At 40.9% G+C, this 26,254-nt stretch overlaps 1 protein-coding gene across 8 annotated transcripts in view; it reads left to right on the top strand.

Annotated features, from left to right (window-relative positions):
• Positions 1 to 23,471, top strand: part of CHN2 (chimerin 2) — a 331,335-nt gene extending 307,864 nt beyond the window's left edge. For 5 of the 8 annotated variants that reach the window (XM_069462638.1, XM_069462640.1, XM_069462639.1 and 2 more), the window contains 6 exons: positions 6,215 to 6,299; positions 9,902 to 10,075; positions 14,722 to 14,799; positions 16,728 to 16,865; positions 18,527 to 18,632; positions 21,654 to 23,471. In XM_069462638.1, coding sequence (XP_069318739.1) covers positions 6,215 to 6,299; positions 9,902 to 10,075; positions 14,722 to 14,799; positions 16,728 to 16,865; positions 18,527 to 18,632; positions 21,654 to 21,825 — 753 coding nt within the window. In that variant the 3' untranslated portion in view covers positions 21,826 to 23,471. The remainder of the gene's footprint in view (positions 1 to 6,214; positions 6,300 to 9,901; positions 10,076 to 14,721; positions 14,800 to 16,727; positions 16,866 to 18,526; positions 18,633 to 21,653) is intronic. The other 3 variants (XM_069462643.1, XM_069462642.1, XM_069462644.1) reach the window with 3 other exon arrangements.
• The last annotated feature ends 2,783 nt before the right edge of the window (positions 23,472 to 26,254 follow it).

The raw sequence follows: 26,254 nt of genomic DNA, 5'->3' as shown, positions 1-26,254 counted from the left end.
TCAGCATTGACATGTAGCCTGCTGTCTAGAGATTGTCCTTGTGGATCCAAAAGAAAAGTGAACAATATATCGGCCATGAAAATAAACAGTAGGCCATCACAAAAAAAAAGGAAGTTAGGCAGTGGGCCTAAAATAATGTTTAACTTTACGTTCCCCCTCCATTCCCATTTAATTTTATTTTTGTGGGACTATGTGTGGACACATGGAGTTATTTGCTATTCAAAGATAGCTACCTGCATTTATTTGTCTGGATAAATGAGATTAAAGACAGTAGGGATACTTGTCGAGAAAGGGTGTTGGTAAATACAGACAGGGCTAATAAGCATTAAATGCAATTTTGATATGCTCAATTTTTTTTAAGATTGGCTAAAAGTGAAATTTTAGAAAATTTGTGATTAGCCTACCCTGTGTTTCCCCAAGCAGTCAGTAAACTAGTTTCTGTTTTGTCAGTGTATGGTAAACATTGTAGCTGCTTTCCTAATTTCTAAACAGTGGGTTTCATTTTTACCCCAAGGTATGGAGATATTTGCCATGAGGTTAATTTATCCACTGGAGGAGATGTTTCAGAGAATAGCATGATAGCACTTTTTTTTTTTGCACCTCCTACAAGAAGAGAATGCCTTTCAAAAATCAAGCCTACTTTCATCGGCCTTTGATTATGCTGTTTCCTCTTCTTGGAATGTCATCCTCAAATCATCTGCCCCGAGTAAACACCATCGTCCCCACCAAGTCCACCTTTCCCCGGGCTGGTCAATTCCTATTCATCCTTCAAAGCCCATTTCAACATTGCCTTCCCCAACCTTTAAGGAAGCGTTCATTATTCTCTCCATCATACTACTGCAGGATCTCCTACGTACTCTCTTATATCACTTGGCACATAATTATTTCTGTTGTATGTTTATTCTTGTAGATAATGAGATCCTTGAACAAAAGGAGTTCATGCTCCTCTATCTATTTCAACTTTGTCTAGGCAAGGATTAGTACAGAGCCAGGTTCAAAGTAGGCAATCGGCATGTAAGTATCACACAAGTGAATAGCGAGTCGATGGAAGGGTGGACAGGTGGCTGAAAATAGAAGCAATTCATCTCTTTGACATCCTACCTCCACTAATTGGTAATGCCACTTCTGAGATACACCAAGTCTCTATGTATGTGTGACTTGGTTTCTGATCTTTCCACTCTATACCACTGGTACCAAATATATTGTACCAAACATACTGGAGTTTGGCTATCATAATTTGTAATCTTATTGTATTATATTCAGAATATGGTTTGTATGATATTGATTTTTTTGCATATATGTTGAAGCTTGAGTGTGGTCAGTTTATGTAAATGTTCCAAGTGTTTTTGAAAAGAGTGTTCTTTGATTTGCTGGATATAAGGTCCCTTTTCTATTTAGTATATTAACTTTAGCTATTTCCTCCATTAGTTTCTGTGAATAGATGTTAAAATCATTATGACTATGGATTTGTCAATTTTTCTTCATAATTCTTTTAAATTTTGCTTTATATTTTTGAGACCATGTTGTCATATACATATAAGCTCAAAATTATTGTATCTTTCTAGTAAAAATATATCTCTATTATGATCATCTTTATCACTAATAACACAAATATATATATTTGATCTGTCCTAGGTTTCTATTTGCTAGCATTTGCTGGATATGACTTTTTATTTCAAGCGCTTCTTTCACATTTATGATTTGTGCTTTTGAAAAGATTTTAAAAATATGATCAGAAGATCTGTTTTTTATAGGATAAGTTACAGCCACTTATATTTATTGTAATTAGAGATATATAAGGATATTTTATTTGCTGTTTTTATTGCTCCTTTTTTCTCCTTTCCTGCTTTTTATTGATTTAATCAAATCTCAATTTCTGTTTCCTTTATGCATTTTTTAAATTAATTTAAATTGATGGTTTCCATTTCACTCTTTCTGTGTATACTCAAAAATCTAATATATGCATAATTGACTTAAAATATTCCTCAGTAATTAGTAGCTCTTATTATATTCCCCAAATTATAAGGGCCTTAGAATGCTTTAATTCTCTTCTTCCCCTTCAATCTTCCATGTCATGTTTCACTCTGATTTTAAGTCACCTAAAATTAGTCATCTTGTTATTGTTTTATGCAGATAGGGCTTGATTAGATTGACCCGTAGTTACCAGTTTTCTTGTTTACCTTTGCTACTTAAATCCTGTTCCTTCCTCCTAGGTTTAATTTGCATCTCACTGAAGTATATTTTATTAATAGTATTTCTTTGAGTGAGAATCTGTGAGTGGAAACTCTTGGCATTTGTCTGAAAATATCATTATTTCACCCTTGCTCTTGGATGATAGGTAATTAGCTGGCTATAAAGTTAGGTGGGCAACACTTTTCTCTGAGTACTTTGATGAAATTTTTCCATAATCACTCTCTTTTTTTGCTGAGAAAAAGTCTGTTTTTACCCTAATTGCTGTTCTTCTGCAGGTTACCTGGTTTTTAGGATTTTGCTTTGTCTTTTGGTATTCTACAAATTCACTATAATCTATATAGATATAGATTATTTTTATTTATTTGAGCTTCATTTAGCTTTTCTTAAGCTGGAGATTTTGTGTCTTTTACTAATTCTGGAAAGATCTTGGCTGTTTTTTCTCTTTGAGTCTATATTGTTTCTATATATACCCTAAACCCCATCATCTTTCAGCTTTTCGGGATTATCACTCCTTTGCTTATCTTCTCTCTCTTCTGCATCTCCAGTCTCTCTTACCTATCATATCAATCAATACCATCGACAAGTCAACATGCTCTAATGTCTCCCATCTTTAAAAAAAAAAAAAAAATACAAAACCTCCCTCGAGCTATCCTGTTTCTCTGCTGAACATCATAGCCAAACTTCTTGATGGAGTTGCCTTCACATGTCTCCACTTCCTTACCTCTCATGTATTCTTCAGTTACTTGAGTCTGACTTCTGCCCTCACCAATCCAAAGGCACTGCTCTTACCGAGGTTGCTGATGACTTCCATGTATCTGAATCAGTATTCAGTACTTATCTAAGTGGACTTCTTACCATCATTCCACATGATTGACCACTACTTGCTTGAGATACTCTTCACCTCTTGGCTTCGGAAACACTTTCCCATTTTGGTTTTTTCTAAACATTGGAGCACCGAGGGCTTGATGTTGAGCTGTCTTTTCTTTGTTTTCTACTATATATCCCTAATATAGTCACATGCTGCATAATGACATGTCGGTCAAGGATGGACCACATATACAATGGTGGTCCCATAAAATTATAATGGAGCTGCCCTATACAACTTTTATCTTTTATCCCATGTTTTTACTGTATCTTTTCTATGTTTAGATATGTTTGGTTACACAAATACTCAACCATTATGTTGCAATTGCCTATAGTATTTGGTACAATAATGTGCTGTATAGGGTTGTAGCCTAGGAGCAATAGGCCATACCATATAGTCTAAGTGTGTAGTAGGCTATACCATCTAGGTTTGTATAAGTACACTCTATGATGTTCCCCTCACCCCATGAACAAAATTGTCTAACAATGCATTTCTTAGAATGTATTCCTATCATTAAGCAATGCATTACTATACTTTTTATCCATTCACACAATTTTAAATATCATCTGTTTGTCAGGGATGGCCAAATTATCCCTCCAGCCCTCAACCCTATCAAATTTGTGCAAATTCCTGCTTGACACTAACACTTGCATTTTTTAGCAGCATTTAACCTTAACCTGTCTACAACTGAATTCTTGAACTTCTGCCCAGAAGAGTGTCTGCTCTTTCTCAGCAAATGGTATCACCATCCCACCTTGTTCCTAAGCGAGTCATTCTTGATTCCCCTCTCCCTCAAAGACCCATATTTATTCTATTATCAGGTCCTGTAAACTCTGTCTTCAAAATATATCTCAAATTCATCTACTTCCCATCTCCATTGCCAGCATCCTGGTCTCACCCTCTATTGTTGCTCAGCTAGACTACTGCATAGTTTTCAAATCTATTCTGCTAACACCCTCCCATCCATTTCAATACAGTAATCAGAATAATATTATTTAAAAATACATCTTCCTATGTGAAGTCCTCCAAGAACTTTCTTTTGTACCTAGACTAAAACCAAATCCACACTCATGCATAAAGTCTTGAAGGCCGAGTGACTTTCCCTTACCTACCTTCAACCTTATCTCAATTCCTATCCCCCTCTTTTGATGTTCTGGCCACCCTGGATTTCCATTTGCTCCATCACACCAAGCTCTTTTGCTCCTGTGAGGCCTCCTTACATTCCTTCTGCCTACAATGTTCCGTGTCTCTTCCCCCCTGCCAGGACTGGCTCTTCTCTTCCTTCAGGTCACCTTCCTGACCATCCTGGGTAACACTGGCCCCCTTCTTAGTCTCTCTAGTAGCAGCCTCAGCTTTTTTTCTTCTATAGCCTTTTTCATACTTTTTATGGAGCGTTGTGTTTTACATATCCTTTTATTATATTTAATTGATCTTGCAATTTCAACAGCATATTAACAAGTGACTTCATTGCCATAATTAACCAGCACTTTTAGAGCATTTCTAGCAAAATATTAAGAAATGTATGATTTCTGAATTTAGAAAATGTTCAACTTTAATGAGGATACTTTACTGAGGAATTCTTTTAGAACCAAGTTCAATCTCAGTGGGCCTCTAGGTGAATCATGGCACTTGGCCCCATGTGTACTTCCAGGATGAATTCTCTGCATTCCTACCAGGAGTGTGTTGTCGTGTCTTAGAGTCATTCCCTTGCAACACACTTCTTTATGTAAGTGAGAACAATTTCAAGAAATTTTTTGCATCGTTTTTCAAAACAGAAACTCCATAAGGGGCAGTTTGCATATGATAAACTGAAATACCAAAAGACTATTATAACTTAGCTTTACTGTATAGAAATCCTGGTGATAAGTGGCTCTTTTGATTTCTGCTCTTTTCTTCCTCTGCTTTTACTCATCTGTGTGTTCCATTAGGAGGAATCCAGGTCCGTTTTGTTTGCCTCTTTATGCACACCCAATTACTACTGGCGTGTATGAATAAAGAAAGAACTCAAGTGATGCTATTTTTTTCTGAAGTAGAACTGAAATGAGCATCTTCCCAAATTGTGACCATATTTGTCATCCTGATTTTTTGTTAAATAAAAAAGTAAGCATACCGGCCTCCTAGCACGTTAACAATATTGTCTACATTTATTTGTTAATGGAAATTTAAAACTTTGAAAGGTTTTATATAATGTCTTATAATATTTTAATTTTGTAAAATTTCAGAACATTTTCATGTAGATTTGTGTGCCCCCAGTGGATAGCCAGTAGTGGTTTTGGCTAACCATTATCACATCGGTTTGCCAGGAATCCCCTAGCTCTGCTTCTTAAAGCTCTATTGTGCCAGAGAACAAGTATTTTTGTTTTGTTTTCATTTTAAATCATGACTTAATATGTGGTACTGCTATAGAATAACCTGTATCTGAATAATCAAAGATAAGACCATCCTTACTTTGTAATGTTCAGAATATGGAACACCTGGCTGGGGCACCCATCCGTGAGAGCAGCGCTTTGGCCAAGCAGGAGAGTTTTTAGCTTACTTACCTGAAGGCCACACCAAGGCCTGCCCAATATAGACCCTGTCTCTGGGGACAGCAATTCCATAGGCCCCATTGGTAGCCTGCACTTTCAGCCAACTCCTTCACTTTTTTTTAATGCCTTTTTTGGAAGCAGCTCAAAGCCTTGGAACCTTTTAATTATCCCATGATCATGTCTTATTTATACCTGCCTGGTTAGTCTACAGATGGGGCAACTTGGGTCAAAAGGACACAGTAATTGAGTTCTGCCTTCCAGAACTTGCTGAGCTAAATGCAGGTGATAGCTGCCGGCTCAGGCTATCTTGGGTTTGTCCACACAGTGCCTTGTTTTAGGTGGCGAGAATCTCATTTCTTAGGCGATGGCAAGACCCTGTAATTTTGCTGTTTCTCCACATTCCCTTCTGACTCTAGCCTGGGGCACAGTGTATCTGTGAGGGACTTTCAAAGATTAAAGCGCATCTTTGTTTTCTCGGGATCTGTTTACAGTCACCTTAACTGGAAGGAGAAGGCCCGGTGAGGCATTACTCCGGCTAAAGCTGTTATTTCTTCATTGATATGTCCGAGGCCACCTGCCTCCAAATGACTCTGAATTTTCTGACATTTTTCTTCTTTTTGGATCACAGGTTCACACATTCCGAGGCCCACACTGGTGTGAATACTGTGCCAATTTCATGTGGGGGCTCATCGCCCAAGGGGTCCGGTGCTCAGGTAGACACGGAATTTTCTTTCTCCTTTTCCAGTTATATAAAGTGCCACTATGTTGAGCAGGAGGGCATCTCTCCAGAGCTGGGAGATATGCTCAGATAAGCTCAAAAGTCTGGCCTCCTGGAGGGTTCCATGCTTGTCTGTGCTTAATGGAGAGACTATTCTCAGTGTTTGCATGAATGAAAAAGAATATCTCATGTTTATGCAAGGAAAGAAAAAAAACGAAGAAATACATATTCTTAAACACCTACTTGCCTCCCCAAATAGACAGTAGTCCTTAAAAGAAAAAAAAGTCAATTCCAATGGAATTACATAGATAGAAAAGCCATACTTTTTCCTACCCTTACTACAAAAAAACTAGGACATAAAAATAGTAATAATACTATTACTAAGGTGAATATTTACCCCTTACCAGGCACTGGGCTAACCTCTTTCTATTTATCATGCCATTTAGCCTCAACAGAGCATGGAGGAGATGCAATTAAATAAAAGAGGAAACCGAGGCTTAGCGATAATTGTTCCTTGCCCTTGGCCACATAATAAGCAGTGGAACATTGAGTTAAAGGCAGACTCCAGAGCTCATGCTTAGTGTTTTTCTGCCATCAGATCAGCAGTGAAACCACACACCTTGATTTGATATCACATATTTGAAGTAGTTTGAAAGCCTAGGTGCTTTTCCACCTAGAATTGGATGCACACACCCATTGCTAACAGCACACAACACGTCTTATCAAGGTATATCTAACAAATGATAGAGAATTGCCAAATTAATATGTAACTGGGCTTCCCAATTCATTATGCCACACTTTTTCTGGCAAGCAATTGTGGCCGGGAGCAAGAACAGGCCCTTCTGATATTGATTGGGTTTCTACCAACACCATGACCGATTTCCTCCTTGCTGGGGTATGATTTTAAAAAAAATAATTCTTTTGCAGCCTTTAATATAAAATAAGTTAATCACACTACATTAAGGTGACCTTCTTTCCCATAGTGCCCATCTTGGTTCACAGGATCATGCAACCTTAAGTCCTTCTCTCGGCCTGGAAGGGGCTTTTTAGCTTCTGTATGGATACAGCAATCACTGTGTTGACACCTGGATGGTTCAGGTAGTCCTCATGTATGTCAGATAACTCCGTCTCCCCCATCCCAGGTCCGTGAGATAAGTGGTCTATGTTCAGATTTACCTCTGAGAGGCAGCCTCTCCAGATATGTTCACATACCCTGATTAACACAAAAGACTAACCTGCCGGAAGTCACAGAGTATCTCAGAGCTCAACCACTGAGCAAAGAGGTAGAATATCTGAATGACTCAGTGGCCATTAACTTGGCCTGTCCAGATTACATCTATCAAAAATATCCCTAATTGCTGGTATTATCCAATTCCAGCATGAAATTGGTCCAGAGTCAATACTTTGAGAACAAAACTCTGGGCTTCACATTAGCTGTGAACAGCACTTTTCTCTGGGATGAAAGGTTTTTGGGTTTTTTCTAGTTTAATTTTTTTAAATGAAACACATTCTAAAGCTATATTGTTAGTGTTCTCCACTGGCTCCTCTTTGTCCTTACATTTCCTGTGAGCAGCAGGAAGGCTGAAAACTGATCATAGAAGGTTAGGAAGAGCCATCATTGCCTCTCAGCTCTCCATATATTACATATTTTAAATGTACTTAAATACACTGGACTTTATTTGTAGCATATAGAATTCTATTACTTTGTAAAAACTGAATATTTTATATTGTTATTAAACATCATAATTTTAATAAAATATCAATATTTAACTCTACATAAATGTATTATTGCTTCAGGTCTTAAAACGAAGATGTATGATTCCTCTTATATGAGATATCTAGAGTAGCAAATTCATAGAGACAGAAAGTTGCATGGTGGTTGCAGGGGGAAAAGGGGGAGGGGAGAGATGGGTGAATGGGAGTGACATTGTTTGGGTACAGAGTTTCAGTTCTGGAAGATGGAAGAAAGTTCTGGGGATGGATGGTGGTGACGATTGCACAATAGGGTGAACGTGCTTAATGCCAATAAACTGTACACTTAAAAGATAGTTAAAATGGCAAACTTTATGTTATGTATATTCTACCACAATTTAACAAAAAATTTTAAGTGAAATTTGTAAGATGTAAAAATTACTAATAAAATAATAGCTGGGTATCCTTATTTTCTTATTACTATATTTGCTATTTATTTTATTTGACTAAACACTTATGTAGTACCTACTGTATTTCAGACACTGTGCTGAGCACTTTATATCTATTAACTTATTTGATCTGCATGATAACGCTGGGACATAGGTGCTCTTATGAGCTCCATTTTATAAAAGAGGATTCAAACAAGAAAACAAGCCAATTCATTTAGTTCAGTTAGTCAAAATTTACATTCCCTAAATAGATATATCAAAATATTATTGAAGTTCACTTGAGCTTTGCTGAATTTGTCACATTGAAAAAGTTAACATGAATTAGAACTGTTTTTTTCTTTGTCAGGAGGGTAGACAAAAAAACTTGTAAAACTTACATGAAAATACTTAGAAATTACCACTGATTTACAGAAGTTTACAAGGGTCCTCTCACACTCTTGGCGTGGTTAACTGCTTTCTATATAAAGTAGCTGACTACAATATTCATTATCGTGTGTGTGTGTGTGTGTGTGTGTGTGTGTAGTGTTATTCTTTATACTTAGAAAAACAATATTAGAGGATACTGGGTAGACAGCACATCAACTTTGAACAACTTCAGCATTACATTTTTTATTTTCCAGAATGTAGACTGTACTTTTTCATTGTCAGAGAAATTCTGAGAGTGAATACCAACTGCTAACAAGGCTTTTAATGTCTTCATTGAACTTAAAAGCACCTTTTCGGCTTTGGATCTTGATACGTACGAGCTTCATAAATAATTCCTCTAATCATCGCATTACATGGCATTGTTATAAATTATAAACTCTCAGGTACTCCCACTGGTGTACAGTCAGGCATTATTCCTACTCATAGGTGTCAAAATAAGGCCCATAGAAAGGACAGTGGCCACTCAAAGTGCCCAGCAAGGATGAAGGGAGTGCAAACTATGGGGCAAGCCTCCAGGAAAGGGGCAGAGGGTGCCACAGTCATGGTCATGGTCATGGACTCCTCAAACCAAAGATGAGCAGCTCCTACAGAAAGAGTAACTGTGCCTTCCAAAGCAGAGCATCACAGGCTTAAAGGAAACAACCTACCCAAAGTCCTAGGTGCCCTTTATGAGCTGTGATTATCTCTGGTAATCCAAACCCAAAAGCCCCCTCGTGGACACAGAGGGTTCCAGCCTGAAAAGGGAAACATATACAAACAGCCTGGCTAATTGCCTAAACCATCTGCATAAGATGTTCAAGTCCAGCCACAAAGGAGGCTTATTGAGAAAAATGGAATCACATAGGGGGTTAGTGAGTAAAGATGAATCACACACTCATCTGGTAGAGAGTATCTCTCTAAATGCGATGGAATGTTCCAGGGAAATACATCAAACCCTTGGGTGGTGGTATTTTTTATTTTTGGCAACATATAATTTGTTGGGCTTTGACAAAAGGGCCAGGCAAGGCTAATGTGGCGTCTTTGTTTACAGACTGTGGATTGAACGTACACAAACAGTGTTCGAAGCACGTTCCCAACGACTGCCAACCTGATCTCAAGCGGATCAAGAAAGTGTACTGTTGTGACCTCACAACACTCGTGAAGGCTCACAACACTCAGAGACCCATGGTGGTGGACATATGCATTCGGGAAATTGAAGCAAGAGGTCTGGAAAATACTTCCTATTATAATGTGATACTGATTCTATTTTTACTGTTTATTTTTACTGTTGTCGAGGAAACTGAAGTCCTCCATTACTCTTGTTGGGACCAGCACACACACCCAAATACTCGCACACAGATAAATAAACTAAATCCAACCAGCTATATCAATTTCCATGTGTTATAAGCCATGCTTGTATGCATTCAACAAATGTTTTTACTAAGCACGTGCTAGACATTGAGGTTATAAAAAGTCACCATTCTTGCCTTCAGAAATTCATACTATAGTGTAAGGCATCAGAAGAACAAATCAATAAATGTTGTAAGTAGACATATTCAAAGCACTGTAGAGTCACAAAGGAAGATGTTTTTATTTGAGGAGAATTGAGAAAGGATTACGGCTGAGGTGAGGTTAGAATTGGATTTTTTTTAAAAAGTGTTTCTATTAAATAATAAATTGTTGATCAACATATATCTCCTACATATAAAAATGTGCTCCTAATATTGGTTCTTTTTAAAAAAAAATTGTATTTATGATGTACAACGTGATGTTTTCAAATATGTACACATTGTATTATGCCAAATGAACTAATTAGCATATACATTACTTGTGATGAGAACACTTGAAATCTACTGTTAGAGATTTTCTTTTTCTTTCTTTCTTTCTTTTTTTTTTTTTTTTGGAGACAGGGTCTTTCTCTGTTGCTGGGGCTGGAGTGCAGTGGCACAATCATAGCTCACTGCAGCCTCCAACTCCTGGGCTCAAGCAGTCCTCTCGCCTCGACCTCTAAAAGTGCTGGGATTACAGCGTGAGCTACAATGCCTGGCCCTAGTATCGGTTCTATTTAGTTCACTTAGCAGAGTTAAAAGATTAAAAAGAAAGAAAGAAATCAAGGAGACAAAGAAAAATCAAGGAGACAAGGAAGATAGAAACATTTCCAGAAAAGGTTCATTATATTATGCTTGAGTCATCTTTCCTTCATTTGTGCTTTATTTGGCCACTATTCAATATCAAAATGTTCAGTGATGTGTTTTACCAGGTCTGGTTAGGGAGAACTGGGATTGCTGGATTTGACTTGGATAATTGGGCCATATATACAGCCTTTGTAAGATTTTAATCATTTTTGACATGTATTGTATTCTGCTATACTCGATATCCATTATTGTGTCCAAATTGGCTTAATATATTTTACAGGTATATATTCATTAGCCAACTACCCCATTTTTTCCAAAGCAAAACAAAAGAGGACATTATGGCTTATTATCCCAATCCTTTTACAGATAGGAAATTATTCCATTCCTGTGCAGGGTAGAAAACCATAGCTATATTTTTTCCCTGAGGACTTGCTCATTTATCTCAGATTGTAAGAAATGCCTCCTGTCTTTTCACTGCTGTGGCTGTCAGAGCTTGATCAGTGCTTTGAGATCTGGTACAGGTATTAATCCAGTGGCTGAGCTGGGTAAGAGGAAAGGAAGGGTTCCCTGACTCTAGATGAGTGGCCAGAACAAGTGGCCCTGGGTCCTGCTGTTTAGAGGGCCCTGCGGTTTGGGATCAGATCATCAGCCTCTCCAGAGCCTGAAATCAGGGCCAAGGATGGAGTTGTACTTACTTCCCTGAAGAAGCTGGGACCCTCCCAGCTTCCTCCCAGAGGTGACTGATAACTCAGGCAATGTTACTGCCGTGTCTAACATTTAAGAAGAAAGTTCTCATGGGGAGCACAATACCACGCATGCCTAGTACAAGAGCTAGAATAGCACAAAGCAGGAATTTATGCCAGGGAAGTCACAGCATGGGAATTAGAGCCCCAGGTATTAGGGGCCTAGGCATATGAGCAGACCCCGAGAATGGGCTGGAAGAAATTCCTATGACACTCACATTCCCAGCTGCATGGCCACCACTGCCTTGCTTGCTGTCTTCCATCCACTGCAAATTCCTCTCCAAATGTTCTTTCTTTTTTTGACACAGAGTCTCGCTCTGTTGCCCAGGCTAGAGTGCCGTGGCGTCAGCCTAGCTCACAGCAACTTCAAACTCCTGGGCTCAAGTGATCCTCCTGCCTCAACCTCCCAGAGTGCTAGGATTACAGGCATGAGCCACCGTACCCAGCCTCCAAATGTTCTTTTATGCCCATTTGTCTCTGCATGATGTGATAGAGTGAAAAAGATCATGGACTTGAAGTTATGATAAATTCCCAGCCCTGTCTCTAGTAAGAGACAGGCTATAATATTACCTTGGGCAAGTTACTTACTGCATTTGAATGTCTGTTTCCTCATCTACGATATGAATGTAATCAATTGTACCTCATGAGGTAGCTGTGAGGATTAAAATGAATTGATACATGTAAATGACCTAGTACTGTGCCAACCTGTGTTATAGGACTCCACCTGTGCTATTCCTTGTCACAGTCTCTTGCAATGTCAACCTCCCGTAACTCCACCTCCAAGTCTGTCTCACTGTATTACGTGGTGTGTACATCTCGGTGCTGTACAGAGACCCTGAATAGTAGTGTCTTAGACAAGGTAGAAATCTGTTTCTCTCTCCAGCAACAACAGTCAGGCGCCCAGGAGTGGTGCAGCGCAGTCGAGCAGCTCCCCGGGGGCGGGAACGCAGGCCCTGCGACCCGTTGCTCTGTCGTGCTCGAATGCTGCCCTGTCTGCAGGATCCGTGGTGCCACCATGTACTGCAGCCAACGGGAGGGGGAAGGGGGCGTGTCTTTCCCTTCAAGGCCACAACCCAGAAGCTGGACACACCTGTTGGCCAGAGTTTCACGGCCACTGCAATAGATGTTGTTCTAAAAATCAAAGCTTCCATTATAATAGAGGAACGGAAGAACAAATACTGGCAGGATAGCTGGCAGTCTCTGCTGCTCTGGCAAACTCCAACCCATCCTTCGTGACATCCTTCGAGATTAGCTTCTCAAAAAAGCATCTCAATATAATATAAGGTGATGCTTTGCTGAGTAAAGTATGGGCTAGAGTCAGGAAAATTACCCCATTTAATTATATTCTAAACCGTAAAAACAATTTAGCATAGAATATAAAACATTGATTTTTTTTTTTTATGTTCCTTGAAAACCTGGATTTCTTTGAAAGTGACTCAGTGAATCTTAAGGATTGAATGTTTGTATTACACCCGCCTCCCCCAAATCCATGTGTCGAACCCCTAACCCAGTGTGGCTGTACTTGGAGATGGGGGCTCTCAGGAAGTCATTAAGGTTAAATGAGGTCCTTAGGGTGGGGTATTAATCCATATGACTAATGTCCTTATGAGAAGAGACTCCAGAGAGCAAGCTCACTCTGTCACTCTCCACGCACGTACACCAAGGAAAGGCCATGTGAGGACAGGTGAGAGAAGGTGGCCATCTGTGAGCTAGAAGCTGAATCAGCCAGAACCTTGACTCATTTGTCATCAGGCAGGGTCACTTGTCCACTGCTGTGTGGTCACATAAACCACTGGGTCCTTGCCTCTGTTCCTACTATACTGAGCTGTGGGCACATGCGCCACAATTTGGGAACAGGATGACATACAGGTTCCATCTCGTGTGCCAACTTGAGGTGATCAGTAGTGGTAACCTGGACAACTGGCAGTGAGATGAATTGGGAGACTGAGTAGGGCTCCATGGGGAAAAGAGCTGAGATCAACTAGGAGTGTCTGTTGTGGTCACAGGAGAGAGGAGGGGCAGTATTTATGATTTATGTCACGGACTTGTTGTCTGTGATGCAGACTTAATGAAGACCCTTATATATGGCAGATAGTACACATTCCATAAATGTTCACCAAATGAAAAAGCAGGAACATATGTTACTTATCAACAGTCTGGAAGAGCACTCTGCAGCAAAAGGAGAGGCTGTTTGCTTATTTTTGCTGTAGCTGTCGTTTTGGTAGCAACTAGTTTGTGACATACAGGGTCTGAAATATGGTCCGCTGTGCCTTTTGATGCTTTTTTGAACTTGCTAGATTTCAGGATGTATCTTAACCCATCAATAAGCTCTGGGAACAGAAACTAAGTCTTTTTCTTAGCCTAAATATGCAGTGATCAGATTTCCAGAAGCAATAAAAAGGATTTTATTTTCTGTTTGTGTAATCTCTTGCCATTGTATCGATCATATTTAAACAGTTAACATATTTTCTTATGAGTAAACCTGAATTATGTAAAATTTGGATTTTTCCAATAAAATCAGAATAATATGTATTAGACACACACACACACACCTGTGTGTGTCCCTGGCACAGTGTTCCATACAGTGCAGCACATGCATTAAAAGGATGCAAGGGAGAAAGCCAGGCTGCTTTCCACAGCAGTGACATGCATGTGCAGAAGTCTGATGACCAAGGACATAGAAGGCAGGTTGATGAGAGTCTTGAATATCAGTTCACCTTGCAAAGCCAGGCGACAAGACCAGATTTCCACTGAGATTCCCACGGCCACACAAGCAAATGAGGACAGACTTGCATGAAAACTGAGACTGGCAAGTCCAAGTTCGGATGCAACAGTGTGTGATGTATAAGATCACTGACTATATCTGCTCATCTCCTGATAGCACATAGTGTAGATATGAAATTCAAGTGTATATTTTTAGATGTTTCAAGAAGCTAAAGTCAGCCTCTCAGTCTCTCTCTCTCTCTCTGTCTTTCTCTCTCTCTCTCTCACAGGATTAAAGTCAGAAGGCCTTTACAGAGTCTCCGGGTTCACTGAACACATCGAAGATGTCAAAATGGCATTTGACAGAGGTAAGCTTGCGCTTTCTTGAATGCCATCTGACATCCTTAGTATCCTCTCTTTTGGAACCAAATTTTATTCATGGTGGGAATGAGGTTTCAGAACTACTGAGAGTTACTCTTCAGGAACCTGAGTAATAATGGCTTGAAAACCATGCAGTTCTGCCTCTCTGGGGGAAGTGTTTCCTTAGAAGCCAAGGTCAAGTGACCACATGAGGAGGTGAGTTTAAAATACTAGTTGGGCGGGCAGCCAGTCCACATGACACCAGTACCCTTCTGCACACCCTACCTGAGGGTCCCATTGACGCTTCTCCTCTCAGAGCTCCAAGGGTGGAGCACAGGGATGGGGGGTACCCCCGGCACTGAAGTGTAGGGGAAGCCAGTGGAAGTTTAGGAGGTAATTCTTTTGTTCTTTATGATGGTGACATAAATTCTCTAGGCCAGGGCACAGTATGTCTTGGGTCAGATATAGCCAACTTGAGGTTCCTATTTAAAATACAGATCACCAGGACTCACCCCGAAAACTCATTCAGAAAGCTGGAAAAGCCTAAGAATATGTATTTCTAATAAACAATCCAAATAACTCTGGTGCAGCCAGTCAAGGGATGGGACCCCTTGCCTATGGGCAGGGCCTCCACTTTGTAGCACGGTATACAAAGTCTTTGACAATGTGGCCCTCCCTCTCTGACCCGGCTCATCTCTAGGTCCTTGTCCCTGTTATACTGTACACTCCAGCAATCCTGAAATACACCTTACTTGTCATGAAGAAGTCCCTCGGCTTACATTGTCTGTCCATCTGGAATGTGTTCACACCTCTACCTGGCAAACACCTGCTGATCAGGGGTCAACTCAAATCTTTCCTCTTTCGAGAAGCTTCCCTGATGCCCTAAGCCCACCTAAGAGCTCCATTGCCTTTCCCCACATCCTCCCCCCATGCTCTTCATACCTCTTCAGCATAGCACTCTCCCCATTTCCTTGTAACTCTTGAGTTGCCTGACTGTCACTCTAACTAGGGCTCTTAGAAAACAGTATCTCCTTTCTTCTTTGATTTGCCAGGGTGTACCAGTACTTGGCACATGGTAGCTTCTCAATAAATGTTTGCTAACTGTGTAAATAGTGGGATCAGTATGGTGTATCTGCTATGCTTTTACTGTTGTCTGTGCATCCACGGCTTTCTTACCTTCAGAACCAAATTTGCTGGAGCATTTGTTCTTTTAATTTTCTATACAAAAGATTTTAATAATTCCTATATAACTGAAACTTTTTTAATCCTAAAATTTCTCATAATCTGTGACAAATTGGACTGACATTTACTAATGGTAAAACAAAAAGTCAAATGTCTTGAGAACGATTGTTAGAAATTATAAGAAACATGGCATCACCTATACATGAGGCAAGGGTAAAATCTCCCAGGTAAAAGTCATTGGGGCTGGGAAAGGATGGGTCAAGGAAAAAAAAAGAAAAAAAAAACCAAAACAACAAACTTCAGTGAGCCGGAAAGAAGTAATAAGAACTGAAGATTTTTCAACAATTATTTTGTGATTATGACCTCCAAATCCAAGTCTAAAGAATACTGGTGGAGATGTATTAGAGCTTCTTGATACTTCTTTATGTTAAATTAGATTGTCATCCTGTTATGAGCCTTTGTGTCTATAATACAAATTACTGTGCTAAATTTTTGTTTACAAATTAGCGTGGGTCACAGAACTATTTCAAGGCTATTTCATTACCTTCTGCCTGCACTTAACCCTCGAACCCTACCTCACTCTCACCCAACTCCTTTCTATTACCTCCTACACCTCAATGTTAGTAGAAGACAAAAGAATTAGCTGAGACCTGTCAGGAAACATTCATTGTTGGATTTTTTTTCCCTTCTATGCATGCCTTAACTTGGTGCAGTAAGGTCCTAATTAGGACTTGGATCATTGATTGTTTTTCAGATGGCGAAAAGGCAGATATATCTGCCAGCATCTATCCAGACATAAACATCATCACTGGAGCCCTTAAACTGTATTTCAGAGACTTGCCCATCCCCCTCATCACATATGATACCTATTCCAAATTTATAGAAGCAGCAAGTAAGTACTTAGAATTAATTTTTTATTTGTACCAAAATGTTAAGTACATGCTTTTGACCTTAAGAAAATTAAAATTCAGAACTCTGAATTATTGCATGTGTACTTGTTTCACTAAGAGAGGACACAACAGTGCAGTTAATAGACAACCAGGCATAGTTCACCAGCTGAGTTGAACCAGTACGGAGCCAAGTCTACTGGGCTGAAGCAGGGTGTCAGGCGGTTCTTCGTATGCTGGAAACCAGCACAGGCAGGCCTATGCTGCTGTATGTTGAAAGCATGAACATTTCTGTAGCAAAAAATAATCAGATCTTTTTCAATGAGTACGATCCAGGTCAACTACTTTTATCCACTAGGCAGAATCTCATTGCTAATCAATTAAAGTCACACCCAAGTTTTGCCCATTGGTACTGTTCAAAATTAACAGCAGGCCAAGAATATGCTGTTCCAAGTGCTATGCTAGGACTCCTCTCCAATGTCTTCTGGTTTAATCTTCTCATCTTTGCCATGAGGCAAACATTATAATCCCATTTTTCAGAAGAGAAAAGCGAGGCTTGGAGAACTAAGCTCACAGGCCCAGGAATGGAATGTCAGCGTTCACCTTCCATCAGCTTGTTCAGTGTCCGCACTTAGGGCAACGCTGTCACGAGAGAGGAAAAGAGTGAAAGGGGAAGGTGGGGGGAAGGGTCTGCACTTCGCCCAGGAATAGGCAATAGCGAGGAAGGGGACATTGAGATGCTGAGAGCCGTGACATGGAAGTCAAGCCCACTTTGAGGAAGTTTCATCTGTTTTGAGTTTTGTTGTTGGTGTTTAAAGGTTGAAAAGTTTGGATATGTGCTATTAAGTATAGCAATGAGATGCCTGACTGGGAGACGCAGGGCAGGCTGGGATAAGTATGAGATGTATTTTCTGGATGAGCTGTGTCCCTGCTCCTTGGTAAGACCATTCCTTCCCAGGTCCTGGTTGTCCTAGGCAGAGAAGATTCTAGCAGCTGAGTACCCTCCACCCCTGGAAGAAAGGCAGAAGGGATTTCTTTGAGTAGCTGCCAATACCTATCAGAGACCCAAAAACCAGAAGGATGTGCTCTGCCTTCCATTGTTAATAGGCCTAGTCTCCTCTTCCCAGCCTGGGCTGTGCACCGGGCTTAACCATGCCAACACTTTGGTGAGAAGTACCATTAATGCAGGCCGAGTTGGCTGGCTCCTCTGCCAATGTCCTTGCATTGCAAAATGGATTTGGTTATGGAAGCCTGCCAGGGAAAGACATTAGACAACTTCAAAATATGTGGTATAGTTTAAATTAAAGCTGTGATAGATTTCTAGCAAATCCAGGGCTCAGAAGGACAAGGCACAGTTTGTGCATGTGCCACCGGACTGTAAGCATTCCACTGGCCTGCAGATTCCTGGAGGGCAAGGACGGTGTCCAGCCTCCGGCCACCCACAATGCGGACGTCCAGTAAGCATGTGGGGCTCGGCCTCAACTCTTTCTGGAATGAGGCAGGGCGTGAACAAATGGATGAAGTGAAATAGTACCTGAAATTCCATGAATTTATTAGAAACTCCGCCCCGCCATTTGTGGCTAAAACAAACAAAATTTCTTGTTACTTCTCTGAAAACTTGAACATCATAACTCTGCACTAATATCTGGATGTGTGAACTTCACAGAAATCTCCAATGCAGATGAGAGGCTGGAAGCAGTCCATGAAGTGCTGCTGCTGCTGCCTCCTGCCCACTATGAGACCCTCCGATACCTGATGATCCACCTCAAAAAGTAAGCTGACACCAAGTCTGCAAACCCTGATCTGCCCCTGGGGGGGGAAACGTTAGTGCGTTAGGAAAAGCATCAACTCTACTCCCAGCACCAGTCAGCAGCGCTGGAGCCCTTGCTCAGGGCCAGGAGCTGCTCCGGGCATGTTCCTTGTGTCATCCCTGTGAAGTGGGCACTGTCAGAGGCCTCGGGTTACATGTGAGATTGCTGAAGCTTAGGGGGGTTAAATATGATAGCTGATCCAAAGAGGCAAAGCCAGGATTGAAATCCAGGCAGGCTGATCCAGAGTCCATGCTCTGTCTTAACCATTTGTCTACACTGCCTTCGCGTCTGTACCTCCCTCTGTCACAAGCTCTGCCCTCTGTGTTCTGTTCTCCCCATTGCTGCTTGCCCCAGTTCTGGACCCCAAGCCTGCTTGCGCCTGGGAGAGCACATTCCCAACCTGTTCTCTTATGAGTTCTCTGTCACTGAGTAACAAGTGGCCCCAAAGTTTAGTGTTTTAAAACAATAAACATTTATTACGTCATAGTTTCTCTGGGTCAGGAACCTGGAAGTGGCTTAGTGGGTGCTTCACATTCAAGGTCTATATTGTCAGGTACAGTCTCATCCGAAGGCTTGATGGGGGAACATCCATTTCCAAGTTCATTCACTCACATGGTTGTTGGCAGGATTTGTTTCCTCAAAGGCTAGTGGACTGGAGGCCTTATTTCCTTGCCATCCTTAATTCCTTGCCATTTGAGTTGCTCCATAGACAGCTCACAAAATGGCAGCTGGCTTCCCTCAGAGCACGCAAGCAAGAGCTCCCAAGATGAAAGATGGTCTTTTTGTAACCTAATCTCAGAAGTGACATCCTATTGCTTTTGCCATAGTTTATTTGTTAGAAGCAAGTCACTGGGTTCAGCCCATATTCTAGGGGAAGGATCTCTACCAGGGTGTGAATTCCAGGAGGCAGGGATCCCTGGGGACCGTCTCAGAGGACACCCACCACACTCTAGGTATCTATGAGGGAGTGTGTGAGACAGAGGTGGAGATGTTTGGATAGTTACAGGACAGTAGAGCCTCTGGTTCCAGACTCTTCTCCCTAAACCTTGTGTCTCTTTCCTTCGCTATACATATATAATGAGGTCAATGAGTTGGTCTTACAAGACTGGAGGGATCAAGGTACATCTGTGTGCCTCCTTGTGTGTTTTTTGGTAAATACATGTCAGCAGTCCATTCGTAGATAAAAGGAACCAAAAATTGTCTACATTGACCAATTTATAGGTCTACTTACTAAATGAAAGGAACCAAGTTGATGATACTGTATTAACACTGGATATGGAGGTTTTTATTTTTCTGTCTTATAAAACACACAAATATTCTTGCCCAGCTTCAGAGTGACCAGAGATGGTAGCATTTCACTCATGACATTTCCATTTTGATTAATTTATTGAATTTAAGAGTACAAATAATTTTTGGATGAGCAGTAAACTAATAAATGTCACATCTGGCTTTTAATTAGCTATAAAATATTTCTTTCATTGTGATCATCATCCAGTTGTTACAGTTTGGAAGGCAAAATACCATTATCAGGAAAAATGGTGACATCTCCCAGTTGAATCTTAAATGCCAATAATTTCATATTTTCATTGTGGAGGGTTTGGTAGTCATCTTATTTGGTCAGGTGTAGTGCCTGACTTAACAGGGAGATGTGTGCACTTCGATAGTAAGGAATGTCCTCTTTCCAACCTTCTTAGCTTTGTAGCGTGAAAATGACACAAACTGAGTTGACCTTCCTAAAATAATGCTAAATGGCTAATCCTAATTAGCTCTAAGGCAGTAAACAGAAAGGGATGGCCTTCTGTGCAAAACCTAAACACATTTTAATTATATTTTGCTCTAATTTAGAGAACCTACATCCTTTTAGATCTATTACAAACATTCTAAAACCTAAATTTGTGAATGCAAAAATCTGGGAGATTTTCATTTTATTCCACTAGGAAGGTTAAGAAGCCAACTTTGGAGTTTAAATTTCGTTCCTAGAGGCTCTGAAGTTCTTATCTGGATGTTGAAATGGTGATTTTTAATTGCAACAATACTTACCGCTCCAGATCTCATCCTGTGGGAACTAGAAATAATGTCCACTGCCTTCCAGCTTGGCCACATTCCAGCCTGTCCCATGATAACGGCCTGCCTCTTCCTGAATTCACAGCAGCCCATTCTACAGGCAACCTTTCTCCTCTGGCACTGGTCCTGCCAGCAGACAGGGAATCTGCCCTCGGCTCCCCTACTCTGAGCATACAGACCAGCAGGGAGAGACAAGAGGGAAAAAAGACGCCCGTGTAAGGCCCACATATGCACCATGGCCCAGGCAATAATCTGCCGCCCCTTCAGAGCGATATTCCTTACCTGATAGTCTCACATGTATTTAGTAAGGAGTACTAATCTTCTAATTTTAAAAATTGTGTTCATATTAGATTCATATAAATAATTCACATCCACTGGCTGAAATCAATGTCAGCAATTTAAAAAGGAAAAAAATCAGAAAATTACCTCTTTAAAAATACCTTTCTGGGGCTGGGCGTGGTGGCTCACGCCTGTAATCCTAGCACTCTGGAAGGCCGGGGCAGGTGGATTGTTTGAGCTCAGGAGTTCGAGACCAGCCTGAGCAAGAGCGAGACCCCATCTCTACTAAAAATAGAAAGAAATTATATGGACAGCTAAAAATATATATATAGAGAAAAGTTAGCCAGGCATAGTGGTGCATGCCTGTAGTCCCAGCTACTCGGGAGGCTGAGGCAGGAGGATCGCTTGAGCCCAGGAGTTTGAGGTTGCTGTGAGCTAGGCTGACGCCACGGCACTCTAGCCCGGGCAACAGAGTGAGACTCTGTCTCAAAAAAAAAAAAAAAAAAAAAATACCTTTCTGCTGTTCTGATTCTCAATTTTCTCCCGAACCAGAGGGAGTTCTTGGGACTTAAGTGTAGAATCAGTATATAAATTCATTCACGTGTCTACATAACGTCTCTGTGTGCATGTGTGTTACAGGGTGACTATGAATGAAAAGGACAATTTAATGAATGCAGAAAATCTGGGGATCGTGTTTGGGCCCACCTTGATGAGGCCCCCCGAGGACAGCACCCTGACCACCCTCCATGACATGCGGTACCAAAAGCTGATTGTGCAGATTCTAATAGAAAATGAAGATGTTTTGTTTTAGGACTAAAACAGGGAAATCAGCTGAATAGCCCCAGCCCCGTCTAAGTTGATAAAGCTAAACGAATAAAAACATTTCTTACACTTGATTTGTTTTTCAAACAAGTGACAGAATTTCCTGGACCACAGTGGATCGCCGAGTCAGGTACTGTGTCTCATAGACACGCGCCTTCTCCACGCGTGAATAGGGGTGCGGGTTCGCAAAGCCCCTCACCTTGGGTCTTTTGCTGTGCCTCGTATGTGTGTCTGTTTTGCTGGAAGAGTGATTAATAAATCTTTCTTTAACTTATTAAAAAATAACGAAGACCTTTAAACTTCAGTCTTACCAGTAACAAAAGGGAACTTAATTCATAAAGGTACTTGATACAGGTATACATTTTCCACTTACAAAAAGAAGACAATTCTATCTGTTAAATGTTAAATGAAACCTATATTGTAAAATGTATTTTTATTTTACCTGCAAGAATGTTATTTTATTTTAGCAAATAGAACTCAATGCAGTGCATTGATTATTACCCTGTGTACCTTGTCCCATGTTCTTGCTGTGATGCCCTAAAAAAGTTGACCACGAATGCAGTATTATCTTGACATACCTCTGTCCTCATCAGTGCTTTCCAGTGAAATTTCACCTGCCACGTGTGTTCCTGCTTTTGATAGTTGTTGCTCCTAAGCACTGGCATTCTGCTATTGCATGGTGTAGTTTATAGCAATTGCAGGATGGTCTGAAACATCCACAGATTTTCTTTCCATAAAAATTGTGTGAATTCCCAAAGTATGTTTTGTAATTGGTCATAGGTTTTCCGTATCATGCATATCACCGAATGTGATTGCTTTATGTAAAATTATTTGAGGACACTGGAAGTATTTGGGCTGTGTAAAACGTTAGCACTTTTCCTGTTTTCTTTTCAGCCGGGCCCTCTGAATTCATCTGTTAATGGCAAGTTGTATTTTTGCCACATGTCTGTATTGATGAACAGCAAATCTGCAGAATAATTGTTGAATTTTTTTTCCTTTTTGTTTTATAAACAAGCCTATTTTAAAAAGTGAAATTGAATGAAGTTGGTTTTTACCAAATATTTGTTCCTTGAGAAGAAAAGTAGCTCTGTATGGATACTAATTTAATATGATTTTATTTCTGTAGTTCCATCTTCTTGATTATGTTTATCTTAGCATGACCTTTCACACCAAGATTTCTATATTTTGTAACGTAAGTGAAATATTTAAAACATCCAAAACTGTAAATCTAGATTTTTTTTTTTTAAATCCAACCACAATGTCATTTCCTCTGATTGTCCAAGATGATTCACATAATTGCTCACCAGTCTCGTTTTGAAGTGACCGTAAGAGAATGGTTGTGTGTTCAGCGGAGCTGACAGGAGGAGCAGAGTGCGGCTGCCGTCCCGGACGGTCCCAAGGGCCACGCGGATGGACGCCACTGCACACGGGGGTCAGAGTGGCTCGACCTGGTCCCTGCTGTTACCCTCCCTCCCAACTGTACAGATTTGTTTGTTGTAGCTTATGTACTTCTTGATACTGTCAAAAAATTATCTGGAAATGGTTTTATTTTGTGAAGTGAACAATACTTTGTAATTTATGATAGTGTAAATGGAAGGAAAAGCATTACATGTATTATTAAATTCTTCTGTCTATCACTTTGGAGTGTGTGCGAGAAAGTCACGTGGGGGACGAGGGGTGGGGATAGGGGGGTCTTCAAAACGTCGTTCCCAGATAGATTTTGGCAATAGATTTTCTGTCCTCACTGAAACACGGTGAGAAAACAGAAGCATCCCATGGAGTCCCCCCTTCCTCTGCTAGCTTCCTCCCAGAAAGACTCTGATGCTGCCTTCACTTTCTCTCAGACCTGCTGCGTTGATGCCCTCCATGCAGAGGCAGAGTTTAGAGCCAGTCGCCGCTTGCAGGACAGCAGAACAGGAATTTTGGAGGCAGGAAGCCCCAAGTTTGAATCCCAGATTATTACTCGCAATAAATATTTCCGGCTGCGTATAACCTTGGGAAGTTTGCTCCCCTAAAAAACTGAGGATAATATTCTGATTGTGATATCTTAAATTTATAATCTAAGGTAATTAGGGTAATTAGTAATAGTTCTTTCTCATTATTGTATTTTTAAGAGTGATGACTTAGAAAGGGAAAGGATATAACATGGGGCAGGGAGGGAACGAGCATGAGAAGCAAAGGATTTGTCCCAGGTTAAATCCAAGTCCACGTAACTGAGGGATATTATAACGGGGCTCTGTAATGGGTGATGAGGTTCACCTGACTCCTTTTGTCACGTGGGATTCCAACACCTGATCCCCTCTGCCCCACGTTAGTCTAAAGGCTGCTCACCCGGGCCTGTCTTCCCCACCATCTGGCAGCCTGACACGCTCCCCTTATCAGGCTTGAAATTCCTGCTATGACAGTAACTGTAGTAGTGAGACCGTAGCGGAGGCAGCACTGTTTCCAGAAACCCACTGTTAAATGGTCCACAAGTGAGTTGTGAGAGGTGGGAAAGGGGCAGTGTGGTGAGGAGGGGAGGAGACCTCTTTGCTTTCTCCTGCTGACATACATGGGCATTTCGGATGACCTGGTCTCCATAGCTGGGAGGGAGCGCACAATGCAAGGACGGCAGTCTAGAAGGGGAAAGGGAGGCAGAGATGAGGCCAAGGGAAGCGCAGTGAAGGGAGCTTGGGAAAGAAGCAGACCTACAGGTGAAGGATTGCTGGGGCTGTCCTGACTCCTGCTGAAAACCCAGTCTGGTAACTTATAAATTCCTAAATCCCATCAATTCCCAGTTTATAGTCTTTTAATTTATAACATTCATTAATTTTCAACCAATATTTATAAAGCATTTATTAATGGGGCAGACACTGAATACCTGGAGGCAAGAAAAAGGCTTATCTCACTAAAAGAAATAATAAGTTTAGTCTAGCTGGAGAGAGGAAGCTGATGATGTTAAGGGTTTGGGACTCTAAGGGGAATGGAAGCTACCACTAATGTTTTTTCAAAAAAATTTTGGCCGGGTGCGGTGGCTCACGCCTGTAATCCTAGCACTCTGGGAGGCCAAGGCAGGCTGATCCTTTGAGCTCAGGAGTTCAAGACCAGCCTGAGCAAGAGTGAGACCCCGTCTCTACTAAAAATAGAAAGAAATGATATGGACAGCTAAAAATATATATAGAAAAATTAGCCGGGCATGGTGGCACATTCCTGTAGTCCTAGCTACTTGGGAGGCTGAGGCAGGAGGATCACTTGAGCCCAGGAGTTTGAGGTTGCTGTGAGCTAGGCTGATGCCACAGCACTCTAGTCCGGGCAACAGAGTGACACTCTAAAAATTTTTCTTAATTGTAAAATAGCTTTAGATTTCCATAACAGTTGCAACAATACTATGCAAAGTTCCTGTATAACCCTTACCCAGTTTCTACTAATGCTGACATCTTACATAATCACAGGACATTTATCAAAACTAAGAAACCAACATTGGAACATTACTGTTAACTGCACTTTAGGCTTTATTCAAATTGCAGGAGTTTTTCCACTAATGTCCTTTTCCTGTTCCCGGATACAATCCAAGACACCACACTGCACTATTGGGTTTCAAGGGGTGGATGACACAATCTGGTTTACGTTTTTAAAGAAGGACTTACTTGATTGTGGAGCCACCAGAGAGGGTGTGAGCAGGTGGGAGTAGTGCAGGGGGTAGATGCAGGGAGTCGGGTGTTCACTGTTGCAATACCGGACTCAGACGGTGGTAGCCTGGACCGCGTGGTGGCAAGACAGAGATCACAACTGAGCTCTATTTAGGAGGTAGAGTTGAAAAAGTTTGGTCACAGATTGGATTAAGGAATCAAGGATGACTCCCACGTTACTTAATTGAGCAACTGGGAAACACTTACTGAAATGAAGGGCACAAAAAGAGGAAGTAGGGTTAATGGGAAAGGATCAAAGACAGAGGGAAGATGAGGAGTTCTACTGTGGACATGATGAAATGGAGATGGCTGTGGCATGTTCCAGCAGAGGTGTTTCAGGAGAAACTGCATTAACAGACTGGGCTGGAGATACGGGTTTGGGAATGACCCACCGAAGATAACAGTTGAAAACACAGGATTGAGTAAGAGTACCCAGGGACATGGAGCAGAGAAATACCAGGGAGGCCCCCACCAGAGTTCTGTGGAGCACCAACAGGAGAGGGCAAATGTGGTCCATTTTAATGTAGTGAAATATAGAGGATCTCATGAGTGCAGTTCAGAAAGACTCTTCCATCTGCAGGTTTGCTTCACAATGTCCTCATACATTTATTTGTTCCACTTAGATTTATTTTGCTGTATGCAAGGCACCTGTGCTTTAGAGAGGTTTGCTTTATAAATGCTCTAAATGCTTTATAAATGCAAATGAGCCAGTGTTGTAGTCTGAATGTTTGTGACCCCACAAAATTCGTA

Source organism: Eulemur rufifrons, chromosome 29 (genome assembly GCF_041146395.1).
Source record: "Eulemur rufifrons isolate Redbay chromosome 29, OSU_ERuf_1, whole genome shotgun sequence".
In the NCBI taxonomy this organism is placed as follows: domain Eukaryota; kingdom Metazoa; phylum Chordata; class Mammalia; order Primates; family Lemuridae; genus Eulemur; species Eulemur rufifrons.
The sequence above is the reverse complement of the archived record's forward strand: the minus strand, read 5'-3'. Positions and strand labels throughout refer to the sequence as shown.